This window comes from Melanotaenia boesemani, chromosome 1 (genome assembly GCF_017639745.1).
Source record: "Melanotaenia boesemani isolate fMelBoe1 chromosome 1, fMelBoe1.pri, whole genome shotgun sequence".
In the NCBI taxonomy this organism is placed as follows: Eukaryota; Metazoa; Chordata; class Actinopteri; order Atheriniformes; family Melanotaeniidae; genus Melanotaenia; species Melanotaenia boesemani.
In genome coordinates, this window is record NC_055682.1 from 24,396,760 (window position 1) to 24,412,212 (window position 15,453).

General features: G+C 40.7%; 1 protein-coding gene across 1 annotated transcript in view; it reads right to left on the minus strand.

Moving 5' to 3' along the window:
• Positions 1-432: 432 nt before the first annotated feature.
• elp4 (elongator acetyltransferase complex subunit 4) overlaps positions 433-15,453 on the minus strand; it is a 63,720-nt gene continuing 48,699 nt past the window's right edge. Inside the window, exon 10 of the mRNA XM_041984610.1 lies at positions 433-2,228. Within this exon, the coding sequence (XP_041840544.1) occupies positions 2,100-2,228 (129 nt within the window). The 3' untranslated portion in view covers positions 433-2,099. The remainder of the gene's footprint in view (positions 2,229-15,453) is intronic.

Genomic DNA, 15,453 nt, shown 5'->3' on the forward strand with positions numbered 1-15,453 from the left:
TATTCTGCATTAGGTTTCTAAATGGAGAATCAAACAAAAGTCAATACATGTTAAATGTTGCATCTGGTCTTGTTGGGTTACATTAAGTGGAAAATCATACTTTGAACAGCTGTTTTGCAAACACTGTAACATCTCTGATTATTTATGTGGCTGTTATGTTTCCTGTGTTGCTAGAGTTTGTGCATATAAGACTGAACAACAGCACAGAGCAGCAACAACTAATGTGTTCAAAATAATTTTTTTTCCAGGGTGTAACATTTTTCCTAAAAGCATGTATGATTTTGTTGTTGCCTTTGAGCTGCTCTAGTGCTCTAAACATTTTTGAATCTGTAGACCTACACACCATGATTATGGACAGATGTTTGACTGTAATGCAACGTGTCCAACCAACATCTCAAGAAGGGACTTTGACAAAACTCAGAAATCAGAAAAAAATGTTGAAATGCCATTTATTTTACTTCAGAGAGACGAGCACAAGTAAATACTACATTTACTCCAACTTCATAGAAAACTGAGGCAACATGTTATTCTTACAAGCACAGACATAACTCACATTACAAACAGAAGCTAATCTTTAAAAAACAAACAAACAAACAAAAAAAACAAAACAAAACTAATCAGAACAGTGACACAGGCACTTTCCAAAGTTAAGTTGTTTAAAAAGAGGTGTACCACTAGCATGCCAACATGAACTCATGGCAAAATTAATTTATTCTGTTTTCATTTACTTTAAAAGTATACCCTGAATATGCCAGAACTTTAGCAACAGCAACTCAGAGAACTATTTTCATCCTGATAACATAAACTTCTGTTTACCTGTACAAGTGACCTGTGCATGTCATGTCTCTCTCATGAACCCGATATAAGAGCGCTCCATTCGTGTATAAAACTGTCAGGTAACGCAATTCTCTCCCAACACATGTTGCAGATGGTTACCAATACTGCCAGTTTCTACAGGCAAAAATATTCAAAGTGGCATCGGTGGTGGTCTGTGGAAAACAAAAGTGAAACATTTAATTTTTCATGTTTCTTTTTCTGTTTTTATCCATCTCACCATTTGACCTAATTTGTTCTTTTGGACTTGTCATGGCAAAGCAGCTCATCCAGCAAACATGCCTGATGAGGTGTGAAGCCTGCATCCAAATCCAGTTTTCCTACCCTCTGCCTACATTCCTGCTCTGCTCCGCTTACTGGAGGTGGACGTTACTTACCGGCACAGTCTCAGGGGTCAGTTGGACATAACCCTATTTGAACCTGAAACCAGTCAGGGACCACAGAGATCAGTCATTCATAAGACACACTCTCAGGGAAAGTCACTTTTCTGCTCAGAGTTGATACTGTGGTGTAGTAAAGCAAAAAAAAAAAAAAAAAAAAAAAAATCTCAATAAAGAGAATGTGTCAGGTTCTGGTTTGTATACTTGTCATCTTTATTTCACAAGAGGACAGTTCATTGTCCTAGAAAATAAACTGTATTTTTAAATGGTGGAGCAGCACAGGAGCGACCTCATGTTTTGTAAAGTATGCCCAGAGCTTAGTTGAATTATTTAATGTTTGCCAAGATGGAGAGTCTGTGAAGACTGGAAAATATTTCATGATTACACTTTACTTGTAAACAAAATCCCCAGAGGCAGAGAAAAACACAAAGAACAAACTAAATGTACCAAACCCTGAATAATTCTCTGTATTGGATTTTAACTGGGTTAAGCACCAGTCACTCTGCCATTCATAGACCTTCATACTGCATTTTGAAGGACCTCAGGGTTTACAATTTTTGCAGATTCTGGGGGAGCTGATGATGATGATGATGACTTCAATAGGCTTCTCATGAAACTGTCTGAGTCACAAAAAAAGGCTATATGGTATACTCATATGTAAAAAAATGGCTTGAAATATATGAGTAAAAGTGTCTGTTTTGAACAGAGGTGTTGTGGATGTTTAGATCTTCACCCCTGGCTGGTACACTTGGCAGGTGGTAATGGCTGGCCAGGTTATCACTGTTGACATTATGTGGGCGAGGAAACAACCTGGTCACTGCAGCAAAGAGGACAACGTCTGCAGCATTCCAGGTGTTGGTTGCCCATGGCGACTGTGCCAGAGATCTAGAAGTCCAGGTGTTTGTTGCCGGAAGTGCCGGAGCCACAGGCTGAAGCCACCATGGCTGCTCCTGCCAGATCTCCCCTGCTCACACGACTCACAGTCTCGGACAAGTCTGGAGGCAAATGCAGCCGCTATAGAAATCAGAGGGTTGGTGGGGGTTGGGGCAAACAGAGGTAGGATCAGAGTGTTAGAGCATAACAGAAAGCACCACATTGTTTCAGCATACAGTAGATAGTACAGTTCAGTGATACTTATTTACGGTGAGACATGTTTGGTTGAAATTGCATTAGATGCTTCAGCACTCCCCTTAACACTGCTAACATGGAGTAAACCTGCTAGCCTGCTGCTAAATGCTTCAAAAAGCTTTAGATCTGTTACACCTCACTGGGATTATGTGTACATATGTGTGAGATAGTGCTTTTCTGGAGCCGTTTGTATGGAACCAAAACATTAAACTTTGAAAAGGAAATTCTATGTTCAGGCACAAATGGGTATGATAAATCCAGATGAATGTGTTTGTGCTGGCACTGACTGCTTTAGTCTAAAAGAGATTATTATGTTCGGCTAATGCCAGAGTCATTACAGTCAAGTCTTTTAGCCAATTTTAAAGCGAAGCTTATCTGTAAATCAGCCCTGCATCAACTCAAACACAAAAGCTAAGAGGTTAATGAGGGCCACTCATGTAAACCCCCTTACCCCCCTACCCTTCCACCCCCCAACTAACACCAAAATGCTAGCTATAACACAGCTTTGGAGGGGCAACACTGCTCTGCTCTCATCAGAATCAACATGAAAGGCCACCAATAGACCTGCATGAACAACATCTTGAAGTGCCCTCAAGAGCGTGAGAGGAGGGGAAGTATATCCCAAATCAAGTGTGCCCCCAACAATGGTGTTGAGTAGCATGTTGCTCGAGTGTCTATCAAGGAAGTTAATTCAGAATGCTGCCATTCTGGAGACAAGAGAGGTTAAACCCTGTAATTTGCCCCTGAAAGAATTTGCCATGACATCTGAAACCCACTGGTCAAAGCCAGCGCCTCCACCCCATCCCAGTCCTCTAAACCTTCTCTGCCCGCCTCATCCTCATCCCCTCCAGACATCCAGCTTTAGGAGAGCCCTTCCACTCCCATAGATACTTATCTTTTACTAAATGACAAGGTGTTTGGGTACAGGATTTAAGAGTGTCATTATTAAGAGATAATTCAGGACTACGCAATACTCTTCACCCCTCTAGGGTAGACTACTTCCATCCATTATTCAATGCTGCTTTATGTTTTAGAAGCATCAAAACACCCCAGTATGTTTTTTATATTGATGATGTTCATGTCTGATATGATGCCTTATATTCCTGCAGCTAAGGCAGGCCGTTCCGAGGTGTGTCATGCTTAGGTAGCTTGTTTCCTGTTCAAATTATTGCCTTTGTGTTGCAGAAGACTGCTTGTAAGGTAAGGAGACAAAGAAGAGGAGGAGAGAAAGAAGAGGAAGCAATGTCTTTGTGCTGCTCTGAAAATTATCTGCAGCAGGTGAAAGACTGAGAGAAAACCTTCAATTTAGTAAATGTGTGATTTCTTTAAGTACAACCCAATTTCAGAAAAAACCTGACACCTGATCAAATGTAAAAAAAAAAAAAAACAGAATCAAGTGATGTGCAAATCTCCTAAATTTCTCACAAACAAAAAACTGATTCATAATAAAAGAGACCTATTTCTAAATGTTAAAAGTAAGACATTTTGGTGATACATAAAAAATATTAGCCCATCTTGAATTTGATGGCAGCAACATTTGTCAAGAAAGTTGTGAAAAGCTTTACCACCGTGTAGCATTCATGAGAAGACCAGCGCTGGACCTTTGGGAGAGAAATCCCCTATTCTTGTCTGATAAACAACTAGCTGTTTAAAAGTCATGGGCTTTATCATATTTAGCATTTCATGATGCTCCAGTTGTTTTTGCCTGCTCAATGGTCTGGACTGCAGACAGGACAGTCTAGCACCAGGAATTTTCGACAATGAAACCCTGCAGTAGTAATAAATGTCTTCCCTAAAAAGGACCATAAAAAAACATTATGGAGGAAACAGGTTTCTCTAAAACATACATCTACCTTAATGTAGTGCCATCTGAGGGCCTTAAACGATGTCTCCAGATTGACTGTTTTTATGACATTATGTACTACAGATGATGGATTATTCAAAGACTTTACACCTTCGGGATAGTGAAGAACATTATTCTGAACTTGCTCCATAATTTGTAGGTGCAGTTGTTTACAGATTGTTGAACCTCTGTCCATCACTACTTGTGATGTCCTCTTTGTCTCTTTGTTATATCAAATCAAGTTACTAACCTGTTACCAATGAACCTAATTAGTAGCAATATTTTCCTACAGCTGTTTCTTTTTAGAATTACTTAATTTTCCAGCTTTTTGTTGTCCCCATGTTCCCTAAATATTTTTAAGACATGATACTGCCATCAAAGATGAGCAAATATTCAGTGAAATAGTAAAATGTCTGACTTTCAACATCTGATGTGTTTTAAATTTTCTATTTGGGGGGAAAAATAAATAATGGTTTATGACATTTGCTAATTTTTGTCTTATTAATGTTGCAACTTAAAACAACAACAACAAAAAACAACCTTTTATAGGGCTGTAGAATTTAAATCCTGATCAACTCTTTCTGTGACTCTCCGTCTTAAATATCCATGCAAAACTTAAACATCATTGGCCCTTGAGGAGGCCTCTAGAAGCTCCGCTCTGCTTCTATTCCTGCCAAACCTCACCTGTGTAACCTTTCGTGTCTTCAGCTCACTCAAGTGTGATTGAAAAAGAAAAACAATGCATTGATCAAGCCTGGACTCAGTCCTGCTTAGTGCACTGCAGCGGAAGCATGGTAGAGAAAGGGGTAGAAGAAAAATCAATCACATATACATCATCCTCACTGGGTGAGTTAAAAAAAAAAAGACATCACACTGCTGTCTGGCTGTCACGCACCCACGGGCCTGGCTACACCATGCCTGTTTGGCTCTTGGCTCTGCGAACCCACTGAGCATGTGCAGAGCGAAGGTCAAAGCAATCCAGGAGTGCAGCCCAGCTCCTCTAACCTTTGAGTTCTGGGGCAGATGAGAACAATCAATGGTAACATCAAAGTTGGAGGGAGGAGCAGACAAAACCAATCGATTGGTTTGACACACAGAGGGAAAAGACCAGCTCGAAACAGTCAAACACCATTGCAGTCATCAGTGACAGGCAGCATTAAAGCTGATAACTATAATGGTTATCAAAGCCAAGTAATCTCAGTTTATACTGTCCAATCTAAATAAACTATTTTGTGCTAAAATGAGAAAGTACAATCAATGGAGAGATTTACAAATCAGTTTATCTTGGTTTACTTCATTTAAGCAGGGTTGCCTTGAATATTCACACTGACACCAAAAGAATGAAGTTTGGTAAAAGACATGGTCAGGGAGGTTTTAAGTAGGCTTCCCTATGATCTGCACTCTATGATGTAAACAAGGACATCCGGAAAACCCTCAGAGGCATGGTGGGGTGGATATGTGTGTAAAGTCTTTCTCTGCTGCCTGGCAACCTTCATGAGGGTGCAGAAAGAGGGGAAAAAAAATAAGATGGAGGTGGAGGGGTGATGGTGGGTGTTAGATGGGAGTGGACGGTGGGTGGTGCAGTGGTGGTGGAGGGGGTGAAAATGGATGTGTGCCACAATGTTAGTGTGATTATATGTGTGTATGTGTGTGTTGTAGCTGTGATGTTTGTGTTCTCTCCCTAGTGGCAGGCAGGGGTAAAGGTCTGTGGTTCAGCTCAGCCCCACAGCCAGAGGGGCTGGGGCCATGCTGGCAACAGGGTGAGGGGTGACAAAGCTCCAAACGAGTGCTAAGCACCCCAAATGAGCCCTTAGGGCTGGCCCACAGACTAGCTTTGCCTAAGAGGGTTACTAATATCACCCCACAATGGACTATTCCTTCAGCTTACTAAAGAGCACATTCTTAAGGAATACACCCTATTCTCTACATATGTTTGTGAATATACCATTTTGTGGTTTATGGGTCAGAAAAGATGCTGTTTTTAAATGTGATGTTGTGATAAGGTTATCTGTATACAATATAATGTAATTGTTTATTATTCAGAATACTTTTCTCCAACTGGAGGGGACCCAGCCACACAAAGTAGCACCATCAAAGGAATTCCACTGGTGGTAACGGCTCGCTAATTACTGGAGTATTAGGGACTAATTTAACGAGTCATTTCTTCTATAGAGTTTTAGCTGCACTTTCAAGTGGCCCGTGTCACTGTACAGCTTAGAACTATGGGAAACCCGACACCTTGTTGGAACACATGATGACTGGTCTGGCTGTTTCAATCAGATTAACTAATGATGGAACATGCTCATGGAAGTGACACGATATTTACCATCAACACCTACTTAATACAATAACTGCTGCAACATGGTTGGCATTTTTATAAGCTGCACTAAGTCAGTGAAATGAGAGAAACTGAATGCTTTATTGCTAAGCTGACGGCATAACAGAAGAAATGGTAACCAATTAATTCAACTGTATGCGGTCATGTTGTAAATTAGTTTCCCATTACTGCAGGGATTCAGAGAAACTCACTGTTATTTTCAAATACAATAGTTAGGTGATTTTGCCATTTTTGCTTCACTTAGTGGCACAGCTGCTGTGCAGCCACTGTAAACTAATGTGTCTGACCATGACACCGGGTCAATGTCCTCCATTTCAAGCCCGATTCTACAACCAGTTAAGGGTCACAACAACTTTGGAATCTTTCACAGCTGAAGCTGGTAGATTTTTCCCAGACTTTCCTGTCTGATCATCACTATTACAAGCTAAATCGCCTACCTAGTACCGTAATCCCTCACACCTCTAAAGTTACACTGCATTGTGTGGGAAATCAGTTGCTAAACCTATAGGAAGCAGTATCAGCTTCAGTATGCCAAAAATGAGGAAATAGACATAAAACTATCATTACATTTACAGCAGCAGTTTTAGAGAATACTTCCGCTGCATTGCCAAAAAACCCCAAACAAAAACAAAACAAACAAACAGAAAAAAAACAAAAACAAAAACAAAAACACACACACACACACACAAAAAAAAACCCAAAAAACGAATGAACTTAGCCTAAATCCCATCACTTTGCTTTGGTAATTCTAGCCCACCTACACCTAACAAAAGCTCTACCTTCCTCTTATTCTGTGATAACAATGAGTGAAACACAATCCTTGGTCTTGCCCTTAGAGCAACCTGTTGACTAGAGAGGCCTTTCTACCACAGACTTAGCCATTTTTAGAGTTAAAAATAAATCTTTATTCCATTTATCTCATTTGCAATCAAACACAGCTCAGTACATCTAGAAATTTTTTGGCAAATTTGAACTTTTTCCTGTAGCTCTCCATTTTAGTGGCCTGTAAATTTGGTGATTGAGGGATTTAACCTTATTCAACCAATTAGGATCAATTGAATTCAAGTACAAAATTGTGCATGACTTGTAAAGATGGGCATGTTTTCCACCTTCACATTGTTTTGTTGAAATGCACAGTGCTTCAACAGGCATTCAGTTCATTTTTTGGAGGAAAAAAGAGCACCAAAAAAACCCCAAACCAAAACAAAAAACCAAGAGATACAGCAGAGGAAAGAAACATGTTAACAACGTGGGAGCGCTTCTCCAATTTCTCTTTGGTAATTGGGTGATGGTCACCTGCTCACTATGTCACCTGCTGCCTGATCCAGGATAATCTGAGAGGCAGGCATACAGACAGTCAGGCAGACTGACAGACAGATACAGACACAGGCTCCTCATCTCTTCCGCTTCATAGCCTAATGAATCTGACAGAGTAGGCAGCAGGCAAGCAGAAGGATGAGTAAGCATTTTGAGTGTAATTATATTCCCAAATACAGAAAGAAAGAGAAGGGACTAATAAGTGACTGAATTTCATTAAAAGGTAGCATGCCCAAACAGGAAATTGATTAGCTGACAATATTCCAATGTTTTCTTTAATACCTAATGGAATGCATATTCTTGAATAGCTAGCTCCTCACTAACCTTTTACGCTCCACAGACCAATAAAAAGCAGGATTTGATATAATCTGTCATGTTACTAAATATAACATGCATGGGAATTAGCGAGCTTTGCTGTACTTCTGAATAACAAATGGACAAACAAGGGCCAAAGTGTAACTGTACTGTAACACAACAACTTGACTTGTTATCTCCATCATCACAATCTCTAACTAAACCCTCCTCTGGGGTCCTCTACTTGGGCCTGTCAAAAGCTTTGACAGGGGAAGCAGTGTGGGGCCATTTTGTCTCTTTTCAGTTCAGTTTTGTTTCTCTTTGGAGGGCAGTGTTGGTATGTACCGTGGGCGTTTTGGGGTGAGGGCACATTGACCCTTATAGTGGTGGATAGTAAGGGGAGGCGGGTTAGTTGGTGTTATAGATGTGGGCACAGCCAGAGAGAGCTGGTTTGCCCCTGGAGTGACATGGTGCCTGGGGAGAAAGGGAGAGGGGTAGAGGGCGAAGAGTACAAATGTATCTAAGTGCTTGCCTTCACTACAGATAGGCCCATAGCATAGAGCATGGCTGCACGGGTTATGACAGCATGTCTGGGGGACCTCTTGTGCCCTCCACCCCTCGAACGCCCCTTATATCCCAAACTATGACTCTGATACAGACATCCTCAGGTTAAAACACCACTGACACTTTTGGTAAGTGCAGGTTTTCTAGTGCTGTATAAGATGCCCTGTTGTAAAAAAACAAACAAAACAAACAAAAACAAAACACACTTTAGTTACAGTTAGAGGCTAAAACTATAACTTAACAAAGTATTCAGCTCTTTCAAGTCAAAGTTTTCAAATTCTTCACTGTCTTTCAGTACAACACATTCTCATTCTCCCTCTCAGAAGACCCCTTTAACCCCTTTATTGTCACTCTCTGACACACAGGGAAATGTTCTACAGCTGCATACTGCTACTTACCTTTCTGTGGCATTAAATGACCAAACAGCTGTGTTAATAATAAATGCTGACAGGAAAGCATTATTCTACAGTAATTACTTATAAACAAGTAACATGCTTTGTGTAAGCAGGTTGGAAGAGAGGAGAGGAACAGACACTTGACTCCAAAGCATGAAACTTTTGTTCGAGTCAAAGCTTTTAATTTTTTTTTTCACTTTCTCTTGTTTTCTGTTATAATTTTGACTTCCTTCATGAATAACTGTACTATTAAAAATACCTGTTTGAGGTTAGTAAAGACTGTGATTAGTTGTTAAAAACATAATTAAGAAAATTTGATTGTGGAAAACTTTGCTAACATTTTCCACATTGTGAGGGCCTGTAGTTCAGCTAAGGATATTGGAGGTCCAAAAGTGACACGCTGGGGTGCCCTCTGCTTTCAAACCTGACCCAGTAGGCTCCGGAGAAAGCATTAGTATATGATGAGTGAAAGTGAGTTGTTTAGGCTGATTTTGTCTGTTGTGTCTTGATTTGAATCTGGAGCACATGTGTAGTCAGTCAGCATAGCTAAAGATAAAGACATCCCACCAACACTGCTAGAGTTTCATAATTCATGTGTTCTGTGTCTGCTCTGTTATTCATATTGTTAATCTGTATAAAAATCACAGTAAATATATTAAGTAGTGGTTTAATGTACAATTATACACCAAACTGTTTCTTCATCTAAAGCAGTTTCACCTAAATTAAAACTGTTTCTTTGATACTGTTTGCTGACTTGTTCTGTCACTTTGCTAGAAGAAAAAAAAAGCAAGTGCATCACCAAGAATTTTTTGTCATGCATTATTCATGCTTTCTTCTGTGTTGTATTCAGTCTTCAAGTGTGCATACCCTTTGTAAAAAAACAGACAGAAAGACACATTCTGCCACTCTCCTCTGCATGTGTCATACAGATCTATTTACAACATAAGTGCACAATGCCAGCTTGTACATCTAGAGTTTCCTAAACCCAGCCATGGCTCCAACTGAAAGTCCTATTTTTCACCCATCATTTGTCCTGTGATAGAGTTCACACAGTTTACAGGCATAACATTTGGCAAAGCGAAAGGTCGTCTGGAGGTTACTGTGTCGGGCTGCGTAAGTGGCTGACCCCTAGGGAGGGGTGGGAGTGTGGAATGATTCTCACAGAGGAAGTCTGTTGTGCTAGCAAAAAGACTAGCACTGAATAAGGCAAGAAAAACATATCTACCTGCCATGTAAAATATTTCCAGTGTCTTTCATAATCATGTTAAAGCTGTCACCACAGGTTAGTAAATCTCATCTAATACTACACCTCACTTCCATCCTGCACACTGCAGTGTAAGACACAGGAAACAAATGACAGTGCTCTACTTTATTCCTGCACAGTTCCATAAAGAGACATCTCTTGTCATCCTCTACAGTAGAGGACAAGACTGAACTGCGAATGACTGAGCTGGTTTTTGCATTAGTACAAGATCATGGACTTAAGTTCACCTGTTTCTAATCTTTAGGAAATTACGCACAATAAGGGGAAATGTACAGTCAAGAAAAGGAGAAATGTGGAGAAAACAATCAAATTTTCACCTGAAAACAGGGAGAGAATATTAATCATTGAACAAAATGAATCAACAACCAATGCCTGAGAAGGGACAATTAAAAGATAACCTCAAATGCATGTGATGTTACCAATTAATAAGGACACCAAAGAAATGTGCACGTAAACAGTTGTTAAATCTAATCCAATTTGCTGATTTGGTCTGTGATAGTTTAGATAGCTTTGTGGTTTTGCATTTATTAAGTGAAAGTGTGTGTATACTTTTGCTCATCCATGTCTGTTAGTCTGCCTGGATGAATAACGGGGGTGGGTATAATCCATCACCAGTTGATAGTGCTCACAAAAAAGAAGCCCTTTTTGCTGAGAGGACAGCCCTTGTGCGGACAAAGACCACCATACTGGGGACTTCATAGGACCCAGCTCAAAAGGTGTTGCCCAGAGTAACCCCATTCACATTAACAGGCATGCTGGCCAAAGCCAGTCATTACTGCTGACTTGGACCAGCCAGGCCACACATAGACCAGCCTAGAGCCTCGAAGGCCATTCACTCCACAGGCAAACGGCCTGAACTCTGCCACTGGGGAGGACCTAGAATTGTTACTATTCTATTTGACTGTCCGTCTTGGGAACTTCAAGGATTTGAGTAAATCAATAAAAAGATTAAAATATTATCCACTTGGTTATGTTTTGATAATTTGTTTATTTGTAAAATTCTGGCAACAATGTAAAAGGCTCTTGTAGACATATGTTTAATAATTTCACTCTAACAAATATTGACTTTAAACAAGTAGGTCAATAGTAGGGCTGGGCGATTTATTGAATTTTAATCTCAATTACGATCTGGGTTTTCAGAGATCATAAAAATGAAGTGATCCAATCTTTTGCTCTTTCGCAGTTTACTCTAGTGCTGTTCTCAGTTGCAAATCGAGCGCCACTGGCATTGCAGCGCTCTGCTGCAGACTCCTCCCACAGCCACAACCGCTTTGGTAAATTCAATGTGAGTTGCAAACACCTCTCAAGTTAAACTGAAATGTCACGACTAAATAATCCACCAGCTCCCAGAGACACAAAGAGATAACAAACGCTATAAACAAACATAACTTTTTTTTTTTTTTTCGCCAAAGACAAGTGCTCAATTAACACAGTGACCGGGATTTCAGAAACTCATCAACACTTTGGACAAACAGTATCACTGCCATCTCGTCACCATTTTAGTTGAGTGTCTCTGCCTGCCCTGTATAATGAGTGTCGTGAGAGTGACCTGTGGTCAAGCCGCACCACAGAGCTGTATATAATTGTCATGCTACATTTTATTGACATGGATTTCAACTTGAAAATGAAATGTCTCCAGACTCATTTTTTCCAGATCACACCGGGCAGAACATAGCTGCTGGTCTGAGACAAACAATAGCTATGTGGGACCTGGGTGAAAAGAAACTAGTCTGTATTGCCACAGAAAACGCTTCAAATGTCACACTGGAAGCATGTGATAAAGCTTCAGTCTTAGTTCTGCAACACTGTTTTAAAAGCTGTTTGGACCAAATTATGATCAAACTGAAAAGCAATAAATTAGTCAGCAGGCTTGTTGTAAATGTCTAAGCTCATCCAGCTATCCATTTTCTTGCAGCTTGTCCAGGGTTGGGACATAGGCAGGAAAGCCCAGACTTCCCTCTCCCTCGCTACTTCTTCCAGCTCATCCATGGGGATCCAGTGGCGTTCCCAGGCCAGCTGGGAGATATAGTCCCTCCAGCACATCTTGTACTCACAATCTTGTTCTTTCAGTCACAACCCACAGTTTAAACAATAGGTGAGCTTTGCCATTCGGCTCAGCTCTTTCTTCACTACAACAGACTAGTGCACAGTCCATATCACTGCAGATGCTGCACCGATGCCCCTGTCAATTTCCTGCTCCATCCATCCCTCACTCGTGAACAAGACCCCAAAATACTTGAACTCATCCACTTGTGACAGGACCTCATTCCCAACCTGGAGAGGACAGTCTACCCCTTTCCGGCTAAGGACCATGGTCTCAGATTTGGAGGTGCTGATTCTCATCCCAACTGCTACACACTCGGCTGTGAATCACTCCAGCAAGAGCTGGAGATCATGGCCTGATGTGCAAAATGCAAAGACACAATCCTGTGGCCACCAAACTGGATCCCTTCAACATCTAGGCTGAGCCCAGAAATTCTGTCCATAAAAGTTATAAACAGAATTGGTGACAAAGGGCAGCCTTGGCAGAATCTTACCACAGCTTCAGTTGCTGTTATGTGCATAGGCACAAACAACAGTTAGGACCTGTCCCCCTACCTGAAGGTGGAGGGAGGCTACTATCTCTTTCACCAGGTTAAACCCCAATGTATAGACACCAAGTTGGGGGCCAATGAGTATGCCAACACTTGGCACATCTCACCAGGAGCAACTCCAGAAGAGGGTTCAACCCTTCTCGAAACTGTTTCCAGAGTCCAAACCATGCGTCGAGATGAGTCCAACTATATTTAACTGGAACCACTAAACCTTGCGTACCAGTTCAGGCTCCTTCCGTCAGAGAGGTGATGGTCCATATTCATAGAGCTAGCTTCTGCTACAGCCCGAACTTGCACTGCACAGGACCCCCATGGCCACTCCAACAGGTGGTGAGCCCACAGGAGGGGAAGGCCATGGCAACCTTTTGGCTGAGACTGTCCGTGCCTGATGGGCAAAGGCCCAGCTACCAAATGTCTGCCTCCATATTCAACCTCCAGGCCCGGCTCCAGAGGAGGCCCTAGTGGCCCGCGTCCGGGAAAGGGAGACTTGGCTTCAATGTTTTTGTGGGTCACAGGGGTCGTTTGAGCCACGCTTTGTCTGGTCCTTCCCCTGGAGACCTGTTTAGCATTGATAACCCTACCATGGGCATAACTTTATTACTCTTTGAAACATTTTATAAAAAGTATATGGATATGAATGTTTAAGACATTATTTTTTATAGCTTTGTTTTTCAAAGGTTGCAAACCTATAGATAAAATGAGAGAAAGAATGGCTTGGGTTTTAAAAAACATGTCAAAATTTCAGTGTGCGGAATACAAGGTGCAATACTGACTGATGGTTTTGAAGTTTATGATAAATATCAGTACCCCAAGGTAAGCATTACATGTGGTTGCATTCATACAGGCACTATTTGGTCTGCTTTAAGTAGATTCTGGTTCAGAATAATCAGAATTAGAAATACTTCATTAATCACAGAAGGAAATTGCTGCATTGCAGTACTCCTTAAAACAATTAAATACAGTGAGACATTCAATTTCACACAGTCTAGTTCATTTGGAGCAGTGTGAATGTGCATTTGGACCTTGGTCAGGTCAGGTTTATTTATATAGCACATTTCTAACAGGTCATGCTGTCCAAAGTGCTTTACAAACTACAATACATCTAAAATAAAATAAAGTGAAGAATAACAGAGCAATAAAATAAAGCAGTAGAATAGAGCAATTAAAACAATTAAAAACAAGCTAAAAACAACTAAGACAATAATGACTAGGACAGTTAAAAAAAAGAAAAATGTTTAGGTCAACTTGAGATAAAACCCAGTCAATCTGGTGCCGACCAAAGAAGCACACTGGTCTACTTGAAAACCTGGAGCCTCGGCCCACTTGCAAGTGAACTCTGGTCCTGTGCGCTGACACTGTGAAAGGAAATGGACAATCCAGTGGACCAAAGAGAGGAAGTGATCTAGGACATGATGCAGTCCAAAAAAGGAAAAGCAGAAATCCTAGGACAGAATAAAATCATTGTTGCTCTACTGTTTACTTGCAGTGAACGAGCCGTTTTCAGTCCTGGCCAATCGATGAAGCAGATTTTCTTCTTCTTTCTCCCTCTTGCGATAAGTTGTTGTAACTGCATGGCATGGTTGAGGTGGTTGGGTCTGCTTAAGTGCAGTGTGACAGCAAACCAACTAAACGAAAGTGCGAAAATTGTTGGAATTCCCCACCCATTCGAAAGAAGTCGCCTGATTATCCTGGTGTAAATGTGCCATAAGGGCATCTTGAGAATAATTTTGTTGGCATTCAATGCAAGTTTTAAATCATAAAAGGCAAGCTGTATGCTATTCAAGTCTTTCATCTACTAGCAGAGAATGTGGCTATTTGTAGATGCAGAAGTACATCTCGATGAGGTCAGCATAAGAGTAAAAATTTGCATTTGAAACATTTTGATTTAGACTAATAGCATACAAAATTAAGAGCAAAGATGTAAAGAAGAACCACTGGAGTACACCTGTTATTATGATAAAGCAGATATAGCAATACGTTCTGTCTTTACATGTTGAAATGTGACAGTAAATTTGAACTATCAATAAAATATAAAATAAAACTTGATGAATGATACCTATCCTTACAACACATCACAAGCTTGAAGGGACAGTCACTAGAGAGAAAAGCTGATGTACTTCCAACGAACATGGGCTGGGATTTCTGGGGGCTGGAATGTGAACAACTAATCCAGTGTACAGCTAATCTAGTAACCCCTGGCAATTTGGACAGATTACATCCTTACTTTCTAAACTTCGCCAACCAAAAAAAAAAAAAAAAAAAAAAGGAAAAAAGAGTATTCTGAACTTAAATGGCAAACAATATTCAAAGTCACTATGTAAATATTTTATGCACCAGATTTTTTTTTTTCTCAAACAGATGCACATCTGTCTCCCACTCCCACCCCTCTCTCTTTCCTTCACATTTCCCCTCCATCTCCACTCCACCTCCACTCTCCTCTCCAGTACCCTCCCTGTGGGCAGGTGGTTGTGTAAATTTAGCCACAGCTAGGTGAGGTGCTTC